Source organism: Eumetopias jubatus, unplaced genomic scaffold (genome assembly GCF_037043125.1).
Source record: "Eumetopias jubatus isolate StellerSeaLion01/CBP00866 unplaced genomic scaffold, mEumJub1_p1.0 scaffold_4, whole genome shotgun sequence".
Classification (NCBI taxonomy): domain Eukaryota; kingdom Metazoa; phylum Chordata; class Mammalia; order Carnivora; family Otariidae; genus Eumetopias; species Eumetopias jubatus.
In genome coordinates this window covers 127,767,773-127,791,443 of record NW_028274810.1, presented here as the reverse complement: position 1 = coordinate 127,791,443, position 23,671 = coordinate 127,767,773, and the positions used below count along the sequence as shown (strand labels likewise).

General features: G+C 37.1%; 1 protein-coding gene across 5 annotated transcripts in view; it reads right to left on the bottom strand.

The window, feature by feature from the left end:
* Positions 1–336: 336 nt before the first annotated feature.
* TAF2 (TATA-box binding protein associated factor 2) overlaps positions 337–23,671 on the bottom strand; it is an 83,259-nt gene continuing 59,924 nt past the window's right edge. For 2 of the 5 annotated variants that reach the window (XM_028090856.2, XM_028090860.2), the window contains 5 exons: positions 16,713–16,942; positions 15,261–15,416; positions 14,668–14,773; positions 11,810–11,932; positions 337–1,857 (listed from right to left, as the gene is read on the bottom strand). In XM_028090856.2, coding sequence (XP_027946657.1) covers positions 1,565–1,857; positions 11,810–11,932; positions 14,668–14,773; positions 15,261–15,416; positions 16,713–16,942 — 908 coding nt within the window. In that variant the 3' untranslated portion in view covers positions 337–1,564. The remainder of the gene's footprint in view (positions 1,858–11,809; positions 11,933–14,667; positions 14,774–15,260; positions 15,417–16,712; positions 16,943–23,671) is intronic. The other 3 variants (XM_028090857.2, XM_028090858.2, XM_028090859.2) reach the window with 3 other exon arrangements.

Genomic DNA, 23,671 nt, shown 5'->3' with positions numbered 1-23,671 from the left:
GAAAAATAATTTCAGCGGACCAACACGAAATTAATCGGAATCTTGAAATAACTGCCATGTAGGCCCTTCAATATCTGATCACATTCCCTTTTGCACTCAGGCTCCAAGTCAACTGCACTGCTTTACAACTCTTGAATATCCCCTTGCTTTCCTCCATCCTTTTGGAAAAACACCATTCCTTCTACTGAGAGAACTTTCCCCATCTCTACTGAAATCATTGTCCCTAGCAAGGCCAGCTCAAATCCTTCCTATCCACAAAGGTAGAGAGCTTTGTGGACAGGTACATACACAAAGAGAAGGGTAACAAAGGTATAAAAAGATACAAAGGCAGAATGGTCAGTTTAAAAAGTTATTTATTAAACAAGTTAAACAACTAAAAGTATATTTAAAAGTCCAACATTATTGGATCCCTTTGAAACATCTATTCCGGAAGAAATACTTTGTCAAACTAATGGTACGGGAAATGATAAAAATAGAACAGGTACGAAAAACATTTTAAACAAAGAATAAAGCACATGGTAAATTCAGAAATAAAAACAAAAACACACAAACTATGAAACTAAAATGTTTCATGTATTTTTAAATGTTTCTCGTATATTCACATGAGGGCTGACTTGTCTGAGTTAGTAAACATTATATAAACACCTTTTTAAGGTATCGGGACTTTGTGTTATACAGAAATAATTTTAGATTATGTGTTGGGTGTGTAAACTGTCCACATTTAGCAAACATATTCTATATATGAACATACTCACTTATACTTAATGAAAAAACATAATTTAAACATCTTGATTTGAGAACTGTGGATCTGATAGTTCTATTACATTCCAACATTATAATCCCCAAATGCACTATGAAAAATGCTATCCAAAATTTTTTTTTTTTTTTTAAAAGAGCTGCTTCTAAACATTTCAGTATTTTAGGGCAAAAGAAAATACCAAGTATTTGTGTTCACAAATTCTGATGTTTAGCCTCTACAGCTAACACAAAAAATACCATGTAATACAGAAGGTTCCTATAGAAAAGCCTCGGTCTTTCTCAGCAGTTCCAAATGGTGTTATACAATATTTCACTGGAAATAGTGGTTTCACCACAGATCTGGCAGTAGCTTGTTTAAAACATAACTTTGCCCCATAACATCCATCAAAGACTTTAAAACATAATTGATTTTGGCAGTACACACGAAGACCATGATGTGAACGGAACTGCCAGCGGACGTGAGGGCCTTTCTGAAGTTTGGTGTGAATGAGTGTATGAGAGAGAGAGAGAGAGAGAGAGAGAGAGAGAGAGAGAGAGAGAGAGAGAGTGTGTGTGTGTGTGTGTGTGTTCTAAGGAGGAAATGGGATGAGATGGTTTATTCAGAACTATAAAATATTTTTCTAATTAGATCTCAATTGCATAAATAACATAAATCAAATGTTAGAACTTACATGAGTTCTGAATTTCTATGAGAAAGGCAACTATTTTTTGTCTGTTTGTTTCCGTTTATCATTCTTTACAGAGGACAAAGCTTCAGTTATGTATATTCTTCTGGACGCTGAGGTGAGCCTCCTCTGCCCCCTTGTCAGTCTGAGAGGGAAGGAGAACGGACAGACCTGCCGCTGGCGGGGCTGGAGAAGGGGAAGGGCTCTCTGTCCCTCTCTCTACTGTCATGCTTGTGCTTGTGCTTGTGCTTATGTTTGTGCTTCTTCTTCTTCTTCTTGTGCTCATGGTGATGGTGGTGGTGGTGGTCGCTGTGTTTGGAGGACGCAGACTCCTTAGTAAACACTGACAGCGGAGCTGCTGCAACTGGATGCATACTCATCTCCAAAGGGGACTGTTCTTTACCTTCAAGATTAAAAACACCCAAATGAATGCCTGTTGATAACGAAGAAAGTGAAATGAAAGTAAGAGGGAGCTGACAAGAGTACAGAGAAGAGGGACTCCCAAGCATTTAACAAGTCCATGGGAATAATTAGGAATGGGAGAAGGAGCTAAATAAGACATTCTATTAGTCACACACAGGTAAGCATTCAGCACTGTGGCCAGGAAACAGAGTATTTCAAGTCCTTACAGTTTATACCAATTATGATATATACCAGTGTGTTACCAAACCATCTTTTAAAAGGTAGCATTTATGTTTTAAAGTATTATGAAATGATAATAATGATTCTCATTGTGTGTGTGTTGTTAGTGAAGACCCACACTCATCCTTCAATTGTAGTTCCTTCAGCTATAGTCCGACCCTAAGGTACTGGGCAGGGAAATGGCAGTACTTTATTTCTGCCACCTGAAGAACCACTTACACACACATTAACATCCTATACTAGTCACTGATGATAATACCACGGCAAAAATCACATTTCTATAGTTCCTTAAGGTAATTTCTTGGAAATAGACAAGCAAAAGTGAACTTTTTAAGTAGATTCAGTGCAATTAAGAAAGCCAGAAAAGGCAGTGAGTCTATAAAGGGAACACCTCTACTTAAAGACAAGAGTAGTGTCACTAAAAAAAAAAGGATGAGAAATAGGAGACCTGTGCTCTTGAACAGATTCTGCTATTAACCTTCAGCATGCATTTTCTTTCTTTTTATCTCACCTTAAAAAAAAAAAATCAAATGTTTTGGAAAGTTCTTTCCATTTAACATTCTATCAGTCCAGGAATCTACAGCAGTAGTTCTCAGACTCTAGTGTATAACAATTTCTTGCTTCCTCCCGATGCTACAATCCTTGGGCCACACCCCAAGGAAGACTTCTCTCTGTGTGACTCTGGACTGATGGTACTGCTTTACATGCAGCCAGCTAAGAAAAAGGATCATCTCAGATACCCACCTTTCTAAATCTGGGTGGTTACCAAATCTCGTTGGTTTTCACATACAAATATCTCTTTCATCTGCCCCTACGCTATCTGCAACTGTATGAATTCAGACACCTCACCTCATCCCGATGGCGGTACTAGTCTCCTGTGAACTGGTTCCTATGCCCAAAGTGTCTTATACTCAAATCCGTATTTTACACAGCTGCACAGAAGCTGATTTTGCCCCACATGGGTTATTCGGCAATATCTGAAGACACTGTTGTTGTCACACCTGGGGTAGGACTGGGGGAGGAAGTGATATGGGCCTCCCACGGGTAAAGCCTAGGGAGGCACAGGACATCACACCATGCATAGGGCGGCTCCTACAACATAAAATTCCCATGCCCAAAATGTTAATAGTGTTTAGGCTGGAAGACCCTGCTGCGTAGTGATCTTCCTAAAAACAAAGCTATCCATAATTATCTGCTTAAAAACTCAGCTGGTTCTAAAAACAACAAAAACAACAAAAAACCACTCAGTCGGTTCTACCAACAGAATAAAAGCCAAACTCCTTGGACTTAAATGCAGCAGTTTCTGAAAACATAGGTTTTATCCAAACTAGCTAAAAAAAAAAAAAAAAAAAAAAACAACCTTTTCACTAAAATGGACTTTTTAAAGTAAATTCTCAGCACTAATTTTGATCCAAACTAGCCCCAAACCATGGTTCTTACCAAAACAGACATCACCACAGAAGTTTTCTAAAAATCAGTTTCAGCACTGATTTTACTGACAGCTTACAATCTGTCCTGAACCTACCATTCCAGCCCTATATTCCGCTATCACTATCTATGCACTTGAGGGTAGCCCTTCACTAACTGTGAACTTGTAAATGCTACTTCCTATGCTTGAAATGCCCTTCCCTATTTGTCTAACTCACAAATTCATTTAACAAGTAACAGGAACTATATGGGAACTGGGGAAAATAGTGACAAACTGGACAGATCTCGGTCCTCCTGCCATTTACATACTAGCTGAGAAGAAATTGAATAAGTACAACCAAGTAATAAAAAGACAAAACTCAGAGTGAACCAGTAGCACAACAGGAGACTTAAATTAGTTGTGGGGGGATCAGAGGCAAACTTCTGCAAGGAAGTAATGTTTAAACGGTAACCTAGAGCAGACAAAAGGGAAGGAAAAAACATTTTAGGCTCTTTAATAATTTAAAACTCAGCTCAAATGTCATTTAAGAAGTGCTCCCCAAACTGCCCCAAAAGAATTTGTTCTTTCACGTTCCCACAACATAATATGGAAAGGGAATTACAGCACAGAGGACTCAAGTGACTTGCCCGAGGTGGCACTGGCAGGTCTCAGCTACAAACCCCAAGAGCCTGCCTTCAGCGTGTGCTCCTAAGTGCCCCGCCCGGCTGCACGCAGCAGGGTGCACCCGGCAGCACAGCTTTTCATCTGTGGGGCTCTTTCGTTCCACTCCCAGCGTCTTGAGAACAGGGAGCTCATCTCTTGCATCTTTGTATCCCAGTGTGCCACCCGGTATCTAGCACGCCCTCCACCTCACCTCCCCACCCCTGCTGAAGCTTGCTAAACAAATGAATGAATTCATACAACAGAAATATCTAATAGTTGTGTTTCTTTTAGAAAGGATGTTCGGTGAACTCAGTCCAACTAAATGCAATCTAAAGGTCACTAATTTTGAAGGAAGAGGGATAAAGCACAGAAACTATTACAGACCATTTATTCAACTAGTACTGACTACTATACTTCTTTTGTGTCAGGCACTGTTCCAACATTTCAGGACAAATGAATAAATCAAAAATTCCTGCCCTCACAGATTATTCATATTTTACTACTACAAAATTATCGTTTTATTTTCATGATATTTTGGTAAAGATAACACTAATAATGATGCATAAACCAATTACAGAGATTATTTACATACAGAGCAAGTTTTGGGATCTGTATCTTTTGCAATAATTGGTACCAAGATAGTATTCAGAAAAATTTTGAGAGATATCTGAATTAGAGTACCAGCCAAATACGCCACTATAAGATTTTAATTTAGATTTTAAATAAATTATATGAGTATGTTTCTAAAATATGAGAAAATAGCTCCATACCTAACAGGATACAGAGCCAGGTGATAAGGAAAAGTGATAAGAGACTTTAAAGCCTCATGAACAATCCCTTCAGATCCTACCTCATGATTTAGTCTACAACACCAGACTGTGAGCTTTCCAATTGGCTGTCTGCACTATTAAGAGTCTGAGGTCCTCTTCTGCACTGAGAGAAGTTTCATCATCTTAAATACCTGCCAAGCAACTTGGATTTCAGAAAAACCAATAATTACACTGGAAACTGTACTTCCTAGCAGAGACAACTGCCAAATAGACAACCAAGTGTACTTGGGTATACTCTTTTCCAAGGAATACTTATAACCACTTCAAAATCCAATGTCTTGTCTAGTGGCCTTATACTTAGCATTAAAGATACACTGATTATAACTCTTGCATGTCTCTTGATTTGTATTTAGTCTATTAATAAGACAATGGATTAGCTAGATCCAAAGAAGAAGGTGTTAGGAACCAGGGCTCCCAGGACAAATGACTGATTTTGGGCTGGGCAGAATATTTACAAAATGAACCTGAAAAATCTCGTATAATGGCAAGGAAGTTAAGTTCTTCTCCACAGACCCAAGAATCAACTTCTAAGAGGTTCTCACTGCCCAAAGATGGGACAATTTGAATAATAAGAACAATAACTAAAGGACTGGAACTGATTATTCACCATTGGAGGATGCTAGTTAGCCAACTCATTATTTGGGAAATTATTAAATAAAAAGAGAAGCCATTATCTTTCTCCTCCTGTATAATCTATACCACTGGGTCATAATAGATGAGGGGGACTTTAGCTTTACAGAAATAAACCAGTTTATAAAAATGGACAGATGAATTAGAATATCACCATCTTGCAGGGGCGCCTGGGTAGCTCAGTCTGTTGAGTGTCTGACTCTTGATTTTGGCTCAGGTCATAATCTCAGGGTTGTGAGATCGAGCCCTGCATCAGGTTCCATGATCAGCAGGGAGTCTGCTTGAGATTCTCTCTCTCCCTCTGTTCCTCCCCCTGCCCGCGTGCGCACACACTCTCTCCGAATACATATATAACATCTTAAAAAAAAAAAAAAGAATATCACCATCTTGCAACCCTTAGTGAAATAATGGATCTAGGCCTTAAACATCTTAGTGGCTAACCTCATAAAAGAGTGAACTTTTAATCATAGGAAACAAACTGAAGGTTGCTGGAGGGGAAGGGGTGGGGGATGAGGGAACTGGGTGATGGGCATTAAGGAGGGCACATGCATGTATGAAGACTGGATATAAGACTGATGAATCACTGAACTCTACATCTGAAACTAATAACACATATATTAATTGAATTTATATTAAAAAATTAAAAATAATTAAAAATAAATAAAATATAACTTCCACTATTTAAAAAAAATTAAAAAAAAAAAGAGTCAACGAGACAGTGTATGTTTCCAGATGGAAGAACACAACGCCATCTATAAACCTGAATAAATTAAGCTTCTATATCCAACTACAAATTCACAGGAAATAAAGAGGACTCTAACACATTAATTATACCATTATATAGAATTAGCAAAACCCAGACTTGAAAACTACAGATCAAAACCCTGGTTTCTTTAACAAATACATTATAAAAGGGAAGAAAAGAGAGAAAAAGATAAACATGAAACTTTAAATTTAAAAGGATGTAAAGGATATATCAGCCAACTGCAACGTGTAGACCTTATGTGGATAATGATTCAAAAAATAAAGTGTTAAAAAAAATATTAGAATAATGGCACAAGTCAACGGAAACTTATACAGTGACTGGATATTTAAAAATATGAAAAAAATTAATTTTTTAAAGTATAAGAATGTTACTGTGGTTATGACTTTTTAAAGTCCTCATCTTTTAGAGGTATATACGAAGTTGTTCATGAAGAAAGTGATGATACGTGGAATTTGTTTCAAAATAGTTCATAAGGGTGGAAATGGGTAAGGATATAGATTAGACAAGACTGACCATGAGCTGATCACTGTAGAAGCTGAGTAATGGATACAAGGGGGTTCATTACACTAGTCTGACTCCTTCACAGTTTTCCATAACAAAGTGTTTTTTAAAAAGGAGAAGTTAAGGCAGTTTGACGCTATCCATGAAAATGTTAAATGCCCATAGTCTTCCATTTAGAACGTTCACTTCTAGAAATCTATCCCACATATGTGCTCATGCATATATGCAAAGACACATATACAAAAATATTCACCAGAATAGTGTTTTAACAGCAGAACGTCTGATAAAACCTAATGTTACTCTATCACCACCACATCCTTTAGCTCTTAAGTTTTCACTTATTATAGACAATATATATTTCTATGTATTAAGATTATTTAAGAGAGAGAACATATGCGTGGGGGGGGGCAGAGGGAAAGGGAGAGAGACTCTCAAGCAGACTCCCCGCTGAGCCAGACAATGCAGGGCTCAACCTCACAACCCTGAGATAATGACCCAAAGCAAAATCAAGAGCCCGACGGCCTAACTGGCAGAGCCACCCAGGCCCCCGACAAAATATATTTTTTTGTTTGCCTAATCTCTCTCTTTCCTGGAAAATTTTAGCAGGTCTAAGCCAAGGTGGTAAGAAAGTACAATTTCCTTCCCATGTGGAATTGTATTAGCAGTCAGATGTGGGCCACACAGGAGTTGACTTTCACACTAGCGTGAGGTCATGTTTAGAATGTCTACTGAGAAAAATGCATATATCTCCATCCCCATGACACATTTACACACATAATTTCACATATCATTTCAGGGGTTTACAAGCTAAAGAAAGCCCTTTTAATGACCTGAAATATAAGTCTCTATGATAGATAGCACATATAGCAAAAAAAGGAGATACATGTAATTCAGAACATATTTTCCTATTTCATGTTATATGAAAAGAACAAAACAAATGCTACGTTTTGTTGTTCTATCCAACATAAAATCTTTCCTAGAGATCTAGTAAAATGCACTATGGATAAGGATTTTAGCTGCAGTCAATTTAACAAATGCAAAATCAACCAAAGAGGTACTTAATATTAAGCCTAATGCAGAAGCTTCTCAGCCCATCTGATTGAAGTGTTAATAACAGTCAGTAACTTGCTAATTCTCTTAAATACATGCACATTAGGTATATGTTTAAACTTAGCACAAAGCCTGCAGTTTTTATTAGGGAAAGTGTGAAGTCTGGTCTTTGGATTCTTTGGATCACTGTAAAAAATAAAGTGTAAAATTAGATCATTAAAATTTAAGTAAAAAAAATCTGTTTTTCATATTAGAGTTTCAAAAGAAAGAACTAGTACTCTCAAGATATAGATAGAAATAAGATATCTTTTTTGTGGGAAAGATTTCATGCACTAGAACAGTGCTTTTCTGACTTAGGCAAGGTGTTACATACAGAACAGCCCTAACTAGGCAAAATGCAGGAACTCTCCTTCTTTTCTTCCCCACAGAACCATCAGGGATTTCCCTCTTGCCCCTGTGCCTGTCACTCCTCCTCTGTGCTTCACACAAGCCTTGCAGCAACTTGGGACACAGACCGGCCACGTTGGGCCGTCGGGCAGCTGCAGTGGTCGAGAGGACACAGGAGGCTGTATGGCCTCCCGTCCTTACCTCAGGGGAGAAAAAGGTGATAGTAAAGGAAGGAAAATACCCCCGCCACTTCTCTTTTCTTACCCCCAAATGGCTTAACCTACCACAGATATCATCTCTAAAATATTCTTCTATCAGACACAAGGAAAGAGGAAACTGGAGGAAAAAAGAACAAAAAAGAAACTATGACCTATCCACTACTTAACAGTTTCCACCTCTTCTTTTTTTTTAAGATTTTATTTATTTATTTGACAGAGAGACAGAGCACAAGCAGGGGGAGCAGCAGACAGTAGGAGAGGGAGAAAGAAGCAGGCTCCCTGCTGAGCAGGGAGCCGGATACGGGGCTCAATCCCAGGACCCCCGGGATCATGACTTGAGCTGAAGGCAGAAGCTTACCCAACTGAGCCACCCAGGCACCTCCACCTCTGCTTTATTTTACCTACACCCCATTTGTTTACCCCCATCCAGATGACATGTGCAACACATTCCAGTTCTCAATCATCATCTGGTTTGTTGGTTCTAAGGGAGCCATCTCAGAAATCATCTCGGCTCAAAAAAAAGGAAGCAGGGCTCCCAATATCAAAAGCCCTGGACCAAAGGAGATAGCATAATTCCAGCGCAACACAAAATGGAAGGCACATCCCTGCTTAAGAGGACCTCTCAGGTAACTCTTTTTCAAGAGAAGCTGGAAATCCAGATTTTTATTGTGTAATCTCTTTTTAGTAAACTACTTCAAAAATTTTTGCAAGACTTCTACAGACCAAGTAAAAGATGCCTCAGTTGGATGTGCTGAATAAGGCTCCAAATAAGGCTCATTTGTGAGCTCTAATCTAGAATCCCTTAGAGAATTAAGAGGGGTCACAGCTTCCCTTATACTAATTCTAGGCCTCCTCTCCTTAGCCCTCCACTCATAACCTCAGGCCAGGCTAGCTACCAACGCAAGAGACCCTGGCTCCTTCTGGGAGGCAGGAAGAGAGGAAGTTCCTGTTTTACTGCCAACTTTATTTGAGTTAGGCTGAAGTTGTGCTTCTGACATTCCAAAAGATGGAGCTCCAAGTGCCCCTTCTCTCAAAAACATTGTTATACACAGTGGCTAGGTTTGATACTATTATTCTTCATGTATGGTATAAGTTAAAAGGGATTTTAACTTTGTTGGCTAGTTTGAAAGTTACCCATCAAATGTAACAATGTGTCTATGGGAATACACGTTTAGAATTCCACAATAAATGTATGTACAAATAATCTTCTGGAACACTACCATTTGTAAAATGAAGGTTTTCTAAATTCTAATAATATCACTACTGAATTTTAAAACTTGCTCACTGGCCACAGGGTACCGAACAGCATAAACACGTTTAAAGAAAATTACAAAGGCACATTAAAAATATATTCACAGGGACGCCTGGGTGGCTCAGTTGGTTAAGCGACTGCCTTCGGCTCAGGTCATGATCCTGGAGTCCCGGGATCGAGTCCCACATCGGGCTCCCTGCTCAGCAGGGAGTCTGCTTCTCCCTCTGACCCTCTGACCCTCTTCCCTCTCGTGCTCTCATTCTCTCTCTCTCAAATAAATAAATAAAATCTTTAAAAAAAAATAAATAAAAAATAAAAATAAAAATACATTCACAATTATGTTTTACAGATCAGTCCAAATAATATACTGGTATACATTTTGCCTCATGACTTAAAGGGTCCTAGCAACCAAAGCTAACATTTTAATACTTTCCTATTCCCCACCATTAGCCCTGTATCTCCTCCCCATTCTTCCCACATGATGTCATGAAAACTACAAGACTGTAAAGAGAGATTCCACAAAAAAGTAAAGATGGGTTTTTTAAAGCAATATGGCACTATGATACAAAGGCACATCAGTGGGCACAAAAAGGTGTTAATAACTCCATAGGTTAGTGTGCCACATCACAAAGAAAAACCAAACATATTCAGATTCTTTTCTGGAATAGGAATTCATGCACAGGCAGAAGCACCACTCTCAAACTATATCAAGAGGTCTGAAATACCCTGAGCTTTATCGTTTTTAAAAATGTGGCAAATTTTTCAAATGTAGTAAAATTTTAATAAGTATAATGGTAATAAAGCGAAATTACACAAACATTAAAAATAAAACCAAGAGAATATAAAACTGGCAAGGCCAAGATATGTCAAAATTCACTTATCAAAGTAAGTGATAAGGTCTCCAGCCGATCTCCTTCTGAAATAAATTCCGTATGAATCTATTTCAGTAAATGCACAGAGCAGCACACAGAGAGATATAAAAAAGCAAGTCTGGGGTCTCAATACCAAAATATTCTGAGATGTTGCTTTAGTTTGAATTAATCACAGTTGATCCTTAAGCTCCTCAAATCAATAAACAGTTACTCTTTTGTTTGTATCATAAAAACATGGTTTATATAAGCAAAATCCATCTGTTGGAATCTTAAAATCTAACTCATGACTTTTGGAAAAACTATTCTTTAATGTTTTGCTTATGTATCTTGTTTTTTATTCCCTGTTCCTCCAGAACTTGAGGACTGAATCTTTGTTCAATAGCAATGAATGCTTACTCGTTATCTAGATTACAATCATTTTTTTTGTAAGCAGCTAAGTGGAAGACAATATAAAATAGAACAGGTAACAAACACATCTGAACTGAATTATTTTTCATAAACTTAAGCCCAATTAATATTTAATAATTGAAAAGACAGAATATCTGTTTTCTAGTATGGCATCTAGTCTTCAGGACTGACCATGGATGACCAATTGTAAAACTTTCAGGGGGAGAGGGAACGGAGAAATAAGTGGTTGACTTTCACATTTTGTGAAAGTATGAAAGGTGCAGATTTGATAGTGTCTACTGAAGTTGGCATTTTTAATGTTGTAATATTTTAAGAAAAATCACTGCAAGAAAAGAGCAATAATGGGTATTTTTAAATGGCATAATGAGGGATGATTTTTTCCCCTTTCTACTCTTTTTCTCATTTCCAAGTTTTATATAATAGGAATACATTATTTTCAAATAGTAAAAAGTCTAGTTTAAAATATTCTTAGGGGCACCTAGATGGCTCAGCTAGTTAAACATCCAACTCAGCTTAGGTCTTGATCTCAGGGTTGTGAGTTCAAGCCCCACATTGGGCTCCATGCATGGAGAGAGCAGAGCCTACTTAAAACTATATAAATAAAATATTCTTTGTTAGATAATATAAAGTCAATGTGTTGCAAGAAAAGCAAGTCTCTAGATCGATATTTTTCATGTATTTTTTTAAGTTGATAAACTTTATAAAGTTTGTAGATTTGTTCTTGAGCAAAATAATAATAATATTAATAATCATTTCACCTGTTCCCTTCCGTGCAAGTTCCATACTCCACTGGGGTTTCGTGGTGGGTGTGCCATCACAGCCTGATGAGTGTTGGGGTATTAAAACAGATCGGGAGCTAGCTGGCCGATATTTAGAGAGCCCTAAAATGCCAAAGAAGAGGGAAAAGAGGTATTTATTTCTTGGTTTACCAAAAGAAGAAAAAAGCCTGACATGTTTTCATAATTTAACCTTAAAACCAGAAGCAGTTCAATAGTAAAATAGAATTCTAATAATAAAAAGAATACTACTAACTACTAAAGATCCCATTTGTTTTTAATCCTTTGTTATGGTTCCTATATGCTTAAGTCTAAAAACAACACACATTCAAGAAAGACAGTAAAGTGTGACTGGCCTGCTAAATATATAAACTGGATTCCATATTTGAGATAGAAACCATATTTTATATTATGTATGTGGAATTTTGCATATAGTAAAGTTTTCCTGCTTCCCCAAAAATTTGCTAATAAATTCCATTATAATACTTGTTCAACAAATAGGTCAAAATAATTTAGGGGTTACCGAAGATATTTCTTTTTTTTTTTTTTTTAAAGACTTCATTTATTTATTTGACAGAGAAATAGAGAGCACAAGTGGGCAGAGAAGCAGGCAGAGGGAGAGGGAGAAGCAGGCTTCCTGCAGAGCAGGGAGCCCGATACGGGGCTCGATCCCAGGACCCTGGGATCATGACCTGAGCCGAAGGCAGACGCTTAATGAATGAGCCACCCAGGCGCCCTACGGAAGATATTTAAAACAGGAAATGTTTTGATGGCATAATGTGAACAACATTGAAGGAGCTATCAGGAGACCTAGGTTCTGATTCCAAATTATCAACAAACTAGATAATCCAGGTGAGACATGCAGCTCATCGTGTCTCAATTTCTTCATTTGTCAAATGGAAAAGTGGTCATTCTAGCCCTGAGTTGGCTATTGAGTGTGTCATTCAGGGCAAGTGACCTAATCTCTCTCTTCAGTTTACTTATCTGTAAAATGGATTGACCAGATAAATAATTGTTAAGATCTCTTACAATTAGAAAAGTCAAAGAATTCATGACCTTTCAGTTTTCAAATGTATCTTAGGCTCATAGTCTACCTGAAGCCAGCTCTCAAATTCTACTAGCTTATCCTAGATTACTAAATAATGAAAAATAATTTAGGTCTCAAAACTAAAATTTAATAAAAAGCAGACCAAGGTGGGTAAGGGCAACTCTGTACAAATATAACAAGTTTAAAAGAAAGGGGGAAAAAAAAGAAAAAGAAAAAATATCATTCAAATGTAAAAGTCATAAAAGACAACCAGTATAGGGTATAGATAAATACTCCCTTTTTTTCCAATAAAAAGAAAACAGGAACAGTACCCAGGGAAAAAAAAGAAAGAAAGAAAAGAAAAATAGTCATATTCCCAATAAAAAATGCATATAAAGTAAACTTGAGGGTGCCTGGCTGGTTCAGTCAGTAAAGCATGTGACTCGATCTTGGTAACGTGAGTTCAAGCCCACGTTGGGCATAAAGATTACCTAAAAAAAAAAGTAAACTAAACTTGATTTATCATTTATAATTAATAAGTATCTTTTAAGTTATTACACTGGTACTATGCATACAATAATAAAGGATAAATGAAAATTAATAAATTACATCTTACACATCAACGTGGATGAACTTTAGTAGAAGCATAATGTTGACTGAAAAAAGTAAGTCCTACTGGTATCATACCATTTTCATAAAATTAAAAAACAAGTGCAAGGAAACCCTGTACTTATGTGATACAATATAAAGAAAAGCAAGAGAATAAGAAAAACTAAAAAAGGAAACTGAAGATAGTATTTACTTGTAGTGCAAAAGCAGGTGAACAGAACCAGGAAGGGGCACAGAGGGAAGGACCCTGGCATGGAGCCTACAACAGAGTGGAGGTTAGAGTGGAGAGCAGGTTCACCAATATTTGTTTTATTACTATATTTCACACCTTACATGCAAGTTACATCAATGTTTCATCCCTGAAAATTATAAAATGGTGATGACATAACCTAGGTATTAACTCTTCAAAAAGCATTATGGCACAATATTTCAAGAACTGTGAAAATCTTCTGAAGGTAAATATCTCATGATACAGTTTAAATTAATCTTTTCAGCAATAATATATCTTGGGAAATTTACCCTAAGAACATAATTTGACAAAAAAGAAACAAAAGCTTTTGTATAAAGATATGCAGTGCAGAATTACCTGTCATAAATACTTGAAACAACCTAAATACCTACCAACAAGGAAAAGTAAGGTATATTACAGTATATCAACTCAATACTGTCTCAGGTACTATTTTCAAAAGGAAAGATCATGATGTTTGAGAGATGCATGCAAAAATCTATGATATAGTATTATATGAAACAGGCAGGCAAAAAGAGAAAGCTGTGTTATGGGGCATTAACTTCAAAGTTTAAAATTATGGTTCCATTATTAAAAAGAAAATAGATCTAGTATTTTATTTTGAGGTTATTTGGAGGTTAAGTCTATTACAAAACAAAAGGAAAAAAAACAAACCAAAAAACCCCTTAAAGCTACTGGTAGGAATCTGTTGAATGAATTTTAAAAAAAAAACAAACCCAGAAGTATGCCAAATACTTAAAAAAGGACCAAAATAAAACACAATTTTAAAAAATCCTTTTTAAAAATTTATTCCTTTGCTAATATGCAATATAATCTGATACAATCTAGTATTTTATACTAGCTAGCTACTTTTCAACTTTATAGTTGTTCACTTGTAAATAAAGCAACAGGCCTTAAAACAGCAATACCATGAGAACTTTCTTCATCGCCTCCCGATGGGCTGTACACTAGTCTTACCTGGAGTCGATGGCCTTTCAAGCATGTTCAAATGATGGGAAATAAACGCCTGGCTATCATGAACAGTGTCCATGTCAATTTCCTCCTCATCTTGAGAATTGGAAAACTAAAACACATACATAAAAACAAAGGAGAAAAAGAGCCATTACATCGCTTTATATTTGGATCTTAGCTCTTAGGAAAGGTAGCAGACAGGCCACAGAACATATACCCCCACATCTTAAAAGGAAAAGTAGTTTTTTCTCAAAAAGTACTAAGAGTAAGAAAATATTAAATGGTCCAGCCACCAAAAGAAGCTGAATGGATATTACTGAAAATGAAATAGCAACTAGAATCTACTCCTAAGTTGTGGGGAGAGGGAGTGAGCCGTGGTAGACCACACACACATAGTTCCTCCCCCAAACAGAGAAGAAGTATGTGACAATAGAAGTTAAATAATCAGATGGAAAATCTTAAATGACATTTGGGTTCTTTTATGATTCAGTCTGCCCCATCTGTTCCTGCTAAGGAAAAACCAATGGAAGTATTCAAAAAGATTTACAAGAAGGTGAATATCCTACACTATTAATACAGGTTTAACCTGTATTTCTTACTCTGATTTTGAGTTTGACTTTACTGCTATCCTCATTCTTCTCCAGTATTTGACCAGGTTCTAGTGGGGACCCCAGTGGTGTATCAGCCTTCCTCTTCACTCCCTGCTGATGAGCTGACATATTACATGATGCTTCCTTGGCAAGGTGATCATCTTCCTGCGGCAATATTCAAGATCAAAATTAGATTTCTGAAGACAAGTACCTCATATTATAGCTGAACACTAACAGCTACAGCAACCATGCAGATTAGAACATGCCCAGTGCCTAAAAATTATCAGCAATGGGCTGAAAATAAACTTCACCTTTTCCTGTCTGCTGGTCTTTTTTGGGGGAGGTGGGAGGTATATAAGCGAACTTCTAGAGCTTTCCCAAAAGAATGTATCTTTTGGTATCATTTTCTCCTCTTCTCCTGAAGACTCCAAGAATGAATGTGAATAAGTTAACATATATGGGCAAGAATCAGAAACATAATTTATTTGTGTAAGTTTGTAAATATTCAGATTTGAAAGAGCACATTAATGAGACTCTTTTTTTTCCTATGGAAAGATCATCTTACTTCTTTATAACCCAAACTCTAGGATACATTTCAAATTTACAACAAATATGTACAACTGTATTCCAGAAAATCTACGTGAATAAACAAATTTAAAATAACTATCACTAACTAGCATAAAGAAAATTTCAGTTTTCAAGTGTCAAAACACCAGTAGGGAATTGCCAGGCAAGTAATCTGGTCTAAATATTGGCGAAAAATGAAGCATGAGTTATTGGGGACATTTTGTTATTAATATGAAAATAATTTCTGGAAAACTTTCCTTGAATTACAGTAAAATGATTGCTATGTATACTAAAGGTCTTTCTACAAAAAGTCTGGTAATTTTCTAATGCATAGCTAGAAATAAAAGCTTTTTAAAAGGCAAACACAGACACACATACATAAATAAAAATGTAATACATCATCTCCTCCCAAATCAGCAGCTTACTCATTTACCTGACCATTCATGTTATTTATTTAATTCAACAAGCATTTGCCAGGCACTTATCATATGCTTAGAATTGTGCTACTAAGTATGACAGAGAGTAGCCAAAAAAAAAAAGTCAGGGCCCCTATGTTCAAATAGTTTGCCAACAACATATACAGACAAGATTAAATATTCATTTCAATTTTCTACTACTCAAGGAAGAAATTCAACACTCAAGTACAAAAACACCATGTCATAACAAAAGGGGTAAATGGACTGGGAGCACATTATTTGTCATGTGCAGCTATGTAGTTTGTCAGGAACACTTTCTAAACTGTAAAGTGCTAAACTACTGTCAGCTAGCCATTTTTTTAAGTGGCACATGAAACTTTTAGTGGCTTTAAAATCCTCCAGTCAAAAACAGCAATTCTCTTCTCTAGATAGCTCTATATAATAAAACTACATCTTCTGTAATGCATGTGATTCTTACAGGGTTCTGAAATCCAACTAGCTGTGCGTGACTACTTGGATTAATCGCAGCTTCTTGGTTGCCTGCTATGGCCTCTGGAATTATGGTCGGATTCAAGACAGCTTTTTTCTCTTTTAGATTAAGAACCAACCCAAGCTCTGGTAAGGGCAAGCAGGAAGGTCTACTGAGGCCAAAAAGTGTGAAGTACAAGTCCACAGCACCACACCGTAACCTCCAGTCATGTGAAGTTCCTAAGAATAATAAAGAAATAAGTCAGTATGTACATTTATCCATAAATTTTGAACTGCTCCAGAACCTATACAGAGGGAAAGGATTATGATGTCAAGGGGCCATCTAATGACCTAGGCTCCACTGGCAAACCCCCTACTCTAAAGATGCATCTTAACATAGATATTTAGAAATTGTTATGGAAACAGTAAATGCTTTCTTTAAAATATATATATATATGTATATATTTGAGAAAGAGCAAGAATACACACACATATGTAGGGGGGTGAGGGAAGGAGAGGGCGAGGGAGAGAGCATCTCAAGCTGATTGCGGAGCCAACATGGAGCTCGATCTAGGCACCCTGAGATCATGACTTGAGCTGAAATTGAGAGTCGGAGGCTTAACCACCTGAGCCACCCAGGCACCCCTGGAAGCAGTAAATGTCAGTGAATGAACTAATGAATTCTGTAATTTGAAAAAATGTTATCATTATGCCATTTTTTTTAAAGATTTATTTTAGAGAGAGAGAAAGACTGAGAGTGCTAGTGAGTGTGTGAGTAAGAGGAGGAGCAAGAGGGAGAGAAGCAGACTCCCTACTGAGTGTGGAACCTGACCAGGGGACTCCATCTCATGACCCTGAGAGATCATGACCTGAGCTGAAAGCAAGAGTAAGATGCTTAACCAACTGAGCCCACCCAGGCACTCCAATTACACCATTCTTCTTAGCAAATGAATATTAAACATCCACTAAAAATCTAATATTCCCAAAACAGTATTTTTTCTGCCTTTAAATCTTCCTTTTAATTCCTCCTCCTTGGTAACTACTCCACATTCATTCTCTGTTCATCTTGTCCTATTTTCTTCTTGAATAGCCCATTAGGAAGACAGCACTCCATGAGCCTTTATGAACCCTACCACTTGAAACAAATCTCCTGTCAAATTTATTATTTTCAGGTTTTAAATATGGTAAGAAACTCTACAACTACTCAAAATAACACGATTAAAAACTTTTATTGAAGAGGAGGAAAATGTTTTTGTTAAATGGCTATATATTTGTGTTGCTCTAGTAGGTATTTATTTAAAAAATAAAAATTAAAGGAAAAAGCAAACCCCAGAGATAGCAAAAGCCGGTAAAACACACACTGACCAGAAGACGACTGTGTAGAAATTAGGTTTAAAGTATTTGAGAGACAAGAGGCAAGTTCTTTCAATTTCTCTGATGAATCTCAGTCTTTTTTATCTCCAAAATAAGGGTTTTGACCTTATACCTTATCCCATATCAACAGCAGGTCAGAGAGCACATCAATACGAGTTCTTTCTCACTTTCCCTTTTTTCCCCAACAGAGCACTCTAGGTAGATACTGCCATCAAATGGAACTGTCTGACAGGATGAAATCTGTCATCTAGGATTAGAGAATTGCTATGATTCCTAGGCAGAATTTAAAATGATGTATAGAACTTAAAATGAATGAAAAGTAACATGTAAATTCTTCTGGGTAAGAAAAATCCTACAAATACTTAATTTTGATCAGTAACTGTGATTTCAAAAGAGGACCATAATGTTTAAAAAGGAGAAACAAAAGGGAAAGAAGTTGCTACAGCAAATTTTAGACAGCATAAATATTAAGCTTTGCGGTTTTCAACAAGTATGAGAATGGGTAAATAAACTGCCATCAATCAAGTAGTGATTCTGATGAGACTTACCCCAACAGATAAGTAAATATGACATATATTTTATGCAAAGGAAATTCACAGGAATTATAATTTCACAGAGTTCATACTATACACACTACACTGTACTAGGCACCTTCCATGCCATGAACCAGCTATCATCGATCCTATCTGAGACATCTTCAGCTTGGCTACTGTGTGAGAAGGTAACAGATACACAGCATTGTTAAAAGCAAAAGAAGGCAAGAGCTCCTGAGGAGAATGAGGTTTTTTTTTTTTTTTTAAAGTTTTTATTTATTTATTTGACAGAGAGAGACACATGGAGAGAGGAAACACAAGCAGGGGGAGTGGGAGTGGGAGAGGGAGAGACGGACTCCCCACCGAGCAGGGAGCCCGACGTGGGGCTCGATCCCAGGACCCTGGGATCACGACCCGAGCCGAAGGCAGACACTTAACCGACTGAGCCACCCAGGTGCCCGAGAATGAGGTTTTTATCATAAAAACTACAGAGAAACTAGACACGGAAAGAACAGTACAGACTGAAAAGTAAGGACTGTATGCTGGAAATCCATTTCCTTCTCTGGAATATGCAGATCTGGACATTTTAATCGTCTAACATTGCTTAATTTTTTGTAGGCATCCATTATTCTCCTCCTCGAAGCATTTTACACATATAGGTTCCACAAAGGACAGGTATCAGATTCCTGAGCCTTTTATTACAAAGGCTGGATGGGCTCAAACCTCTGAGGGAAGGGAAGGAAGCCTGCCAGAGCAGTTAGCACTATCTACTCATGGGCATCACAAGAAAAGAAGTGAACCTTAGGCATTTTATCAGTAAAGAAAACTGGAACAGTTTAGGGTACATTTACACTGGAAGAAAACTTAGCCTTGAAGATCAATATCACCTAATTACGTCGGCAGCAAATAACCATCCTGAACTATGCTGTAGATGACATCAAAACCAGTCAGGCAATTGAGTGTGAATTCCTCAAAGTTTTAAAAAAAGTTATTAGCAAATGGAAAATGTACATTTTGATGAACTAGGGTTTTTTTTAAGTCAGCTTAAAGATGATCAAGCAGCACAGTGAAGGCTGCTAAATGCACTGAACTCCTAAAATAAGAATTTTGATACTTTTTATTTTTATGTGGGCTTTCTGGTTTGTTTTTTTAAGTTTAATCTATTTCAGAGAGAGAGAGAGAGGAAGGGAGGAAGAGCACGTGCATGGGCGCAAGACTGAGGGGAGGGGCAGAGGGAAAGGGAGATTCTCTGCTGAGCAGGGAGGCCAGTGCAGGGCTTGATCCCAGGACCCTGAGATCATGACCTGAGCCGAAGGCAGACACTTCACCAACTGAGTCACCTAGGTGCCCCATGGTTTGGTTTGTTTTTTGTTTTTTGAAGATTTTGATAGATCTTCAATTTGAATGGAGGAATGGATACTGTTTTGTTCCTGAAGGAAATTATTGACAGTATGTCTTCCCTCAAAGAAATGTAGGGCTGATTTAAGATGGAGCTAAAAAATGAAGAGCAGTATTTCCTATAAAATTACAAAAGAAAAAAAAAATCGAAGCTCCACTACATTTCAAAATCATGGAACAAAATCTTAATATGGTTGTCATTATTTACAATGCAATTAAGTTGAATGGCATAGTGGGGAAAACACTTCTGCTAAATAACCAGTTAGCTCTGTGATTTTGGGGAAGTCAGGTGCCTGGGCCCTAAAATGAGAACACGGATCTGAGATGATGCTTAAGATCCCCTCAGGTCAAAAATTCTATGATTTCAAATCAATCAATTCCATTAATGAGAGGCCCTGAAACAGCTCCTGATTTCTACCCTCAGTTACAGCATTTTGAAGACCCTCTTCTAGCTTAAATGATCCCAGTCACCTAAGTGGCAAGGAATGCTCATAATATATGAAAAATAAAACAGATCTTATTCGCTCCTCTCAGGTCAAATGCTGTCCATCCTGTCTCACTAGCAGTTATACTTTGGGACGCACCTTGCTTACTTGGAACAGAAGAGCAACACTCATGAAGAAAGTAGGAAACCCAGTACTGATGTTCTCTACTCAAATCACAAAATATCTAAAGACAAACCCCCTAAATAGCAAATCTGATACTAAAAAGATCTCTTCGTTTTTTGAAGTAATTGCTACTAAAGCTGATCAAGCCAAAAAACTGCTAAGAGAGGTCCCTTTGAAAGCCACTGTTTCCAGGACATTTTTCAACAAACCCAGCATTTCTTATTGATGACAGAAGCTTGGAAATCTGAACAGAGTTGAGTCAGGCAAATAAGAACTGCCATAGGGCAGTTCTGTCCTGATCTCTCTGTGCGTATTACACTAAGTACAAACATTTCACTCATATCCATGTGTGTGTACATGTATGTAATTTCCTACAAAAAAGGTATTAATATGTTTTCATTTTCTTTTTTTTTTTAAAGATTTTGTTTATTTATTTGAGAGAGAGAATGAGAGAGAGAGAGAGTACATGAGATGGGGGAAGGTCAGAGGGAGAAGCAGACCCGCCGAGCAGGAAGCCCGATGCGGGACTTGATCCCGGGACTCCAGGATCATGACCCGAGCCGAAGGCAGTCGCCCAACCAACTGAGCCACCCAGGCGCCCCAATATGTTTTCATTTTCTTGACCATTTTTCTTCCTAAAAAGGAGTGTTCGGGGGAAGGAAACCAGAAGGTCAGAACTTTGAAATCTTCTGATGTTACTATCAAAGTTGTCTATTTTCTTAGTCTGAAATGTGACAAATTCCACCAAGCTGAATTAGTTTTCTTTCATTCTACCCCCTATAGTTGTACACTTCAAGTACTAAAAAGTATGATGTAAACAGCCATCAATGTCCTGAGCAATTTCATAAATGTTTTCCTGTCATCCTTACAGTAATTGCCAAACACTGAAGAGCAACTTGGGAGTAATGGCTAAGATTTCTTTCACAATGATATACAATCTCTTCAATGCAGGCCTCTATCTTGAGAAATGAAAAAACACTATTAATCAGGTAAGACTTGAGAAAGTACTTACGTTTTAAATAAAATGCAAAGCACCAATAATAAACTCCAAGTCCTAAGTTCTTAATTTTTAAATGTATTTTTTAAAAATTATTGTCATGTTGGTCTATAATCCAGTATCTTACATAAAGCTATAAAAGGTAGGATTCTCATATGTTCTGAATTTTTAAATATTTTTCTTTGGGAAAGGAAAATCATTTCTTTCAGTGTGGAAAAAATATATATACAGCTAACAGAAGAGAGCCAGGTCGTAACTCCACCTGTTCCTCATTGTATACATGATAAAATGCAAACTCCTGATCTATTTTTCCAGATAACACTATTTGTCAAACACCCTTTCAAAACTTGAGGCTTTTTCATCTAATTCTCTTACCTAAAGTGTCTTTCTCCTGGGCAAACTCTTCCATTCCTTAAGAGCTAGCTCAAATGTCACCACAGCACAAACATTCTGCCACTCCAGGCAGGGTTCGTGGTTCTATTCTTCAGATTTCTAGAGTACTTTGCTCTTTTATTTCAGCAACTATCTATTTGTATTAAATTCTTACACACACAAAACATAGTATAGTGGTATACTGGAGGTGCTCAAGAAATAAATGGTGAATAAATGAATACTTGAAGCTTTAAAAAGAACTATGAACAATGTGATTAAAAATAAACCTATTTATTTAAGATTCTTATGCAACTAGGGACAAAGACCATATGATGTGAAAGCAGTTTCTCTTTAAAAATGTTTATTCTTTCTGAGGAGCATTATTCTTTAAAAGCTATATGAGAACTACAACATTTTGGCGGACAACTGAGGAAATGTGGTTATGAGATATATACTGGAGTAGGGCATGTTAACAATATTGAGGATATGTAGGAGGATGTCCTTATTCTCAGGAATAAGTATTTTGGGAAAAGTACCATGATGCAGTTTACTTTCAAACAATTCAGGAAAAAAAAAAGAGGTATGTATACACAAAGAAAGAGAGGGAAAAGTACATATGGTAAAAAGTTAACTAGTGAACCAAGATGAAAATACATGGTCATTCACCGAACTGTTCTTAAAATTTTTCTAAGCTTTGAAAATTTTAAAAACAAAATGTTGGGGAGTAAAAGTTATGTGGGAAAATTAAGGAATGGGGTAAGATATCTAATATCTGTACATATACGTACATCCATATATAGCTGTGTATATGTGTAAGTGTTTTCAAAACAAAACCAGTTGGGATGATACCAGAATAGCAACCCAGAACTTAAAGATGAGTGGAGTTACCACACACCAGGCAGAGAGCAGAGACCAGGCAGTCCTAGGATCTCAACGGTAGAAGTCTGGGAAACTTCCTTCTGGTATATGGCCATTAGGATGACTCAGTTTCCAAGAGCCCCTAGTTTCTTTACCTCTCAGCTCTAAATACCCCTGGTATATTTCTAAAAAGAGTATTATTAACATTCATTAATGATATATGAATTTCAAAAGAACATGAATATAATTTCATGTAATTAGTTCATTTGTCTTACTCTCAAATTAATTTCAATTTTTGAAATCCTAATGTTATGTATCCTACCACAACTACTCTCTTATTGAGAAGTTTCTGAAACCAGCTAAGCCAACTTTGATTCTTCAAAAGCAGCTGATGACCACCTAAGATGATCTTTTCTTAACTGCTATGATACTGTCTCTCTATACTATTTCAAATGGGTTCAACAAACTTTGTAACTATGCAAAGTCAACACATCTCAAATCCACTTGGGAATAGGACAGAAATAAATGAATATAATTAAATCCCTATTGTCCACAGTTTATTTGTTCTCCATATGTAAATCAAGACAATGTTTATCTCAGGGGCGCCTGGGTGGCTCTGTTGGTTAAGCAACTGCCTTCGGCTCAGGCCATGATCTCAGGTCCTGGGATCGAGCCCCGCATCAGGCTCCTTGCTCAGAGGGGAGCCTGCTTCTCCCTCCCCCTCTACCTGCTACTCCACCTGCTTGTGCTCTAATAAATAAATAAAAAATCTTAAAAAAAAAAAAAAAAAGACAATGTTTATCTCAAATGACCAGATGACCAAGGAGTC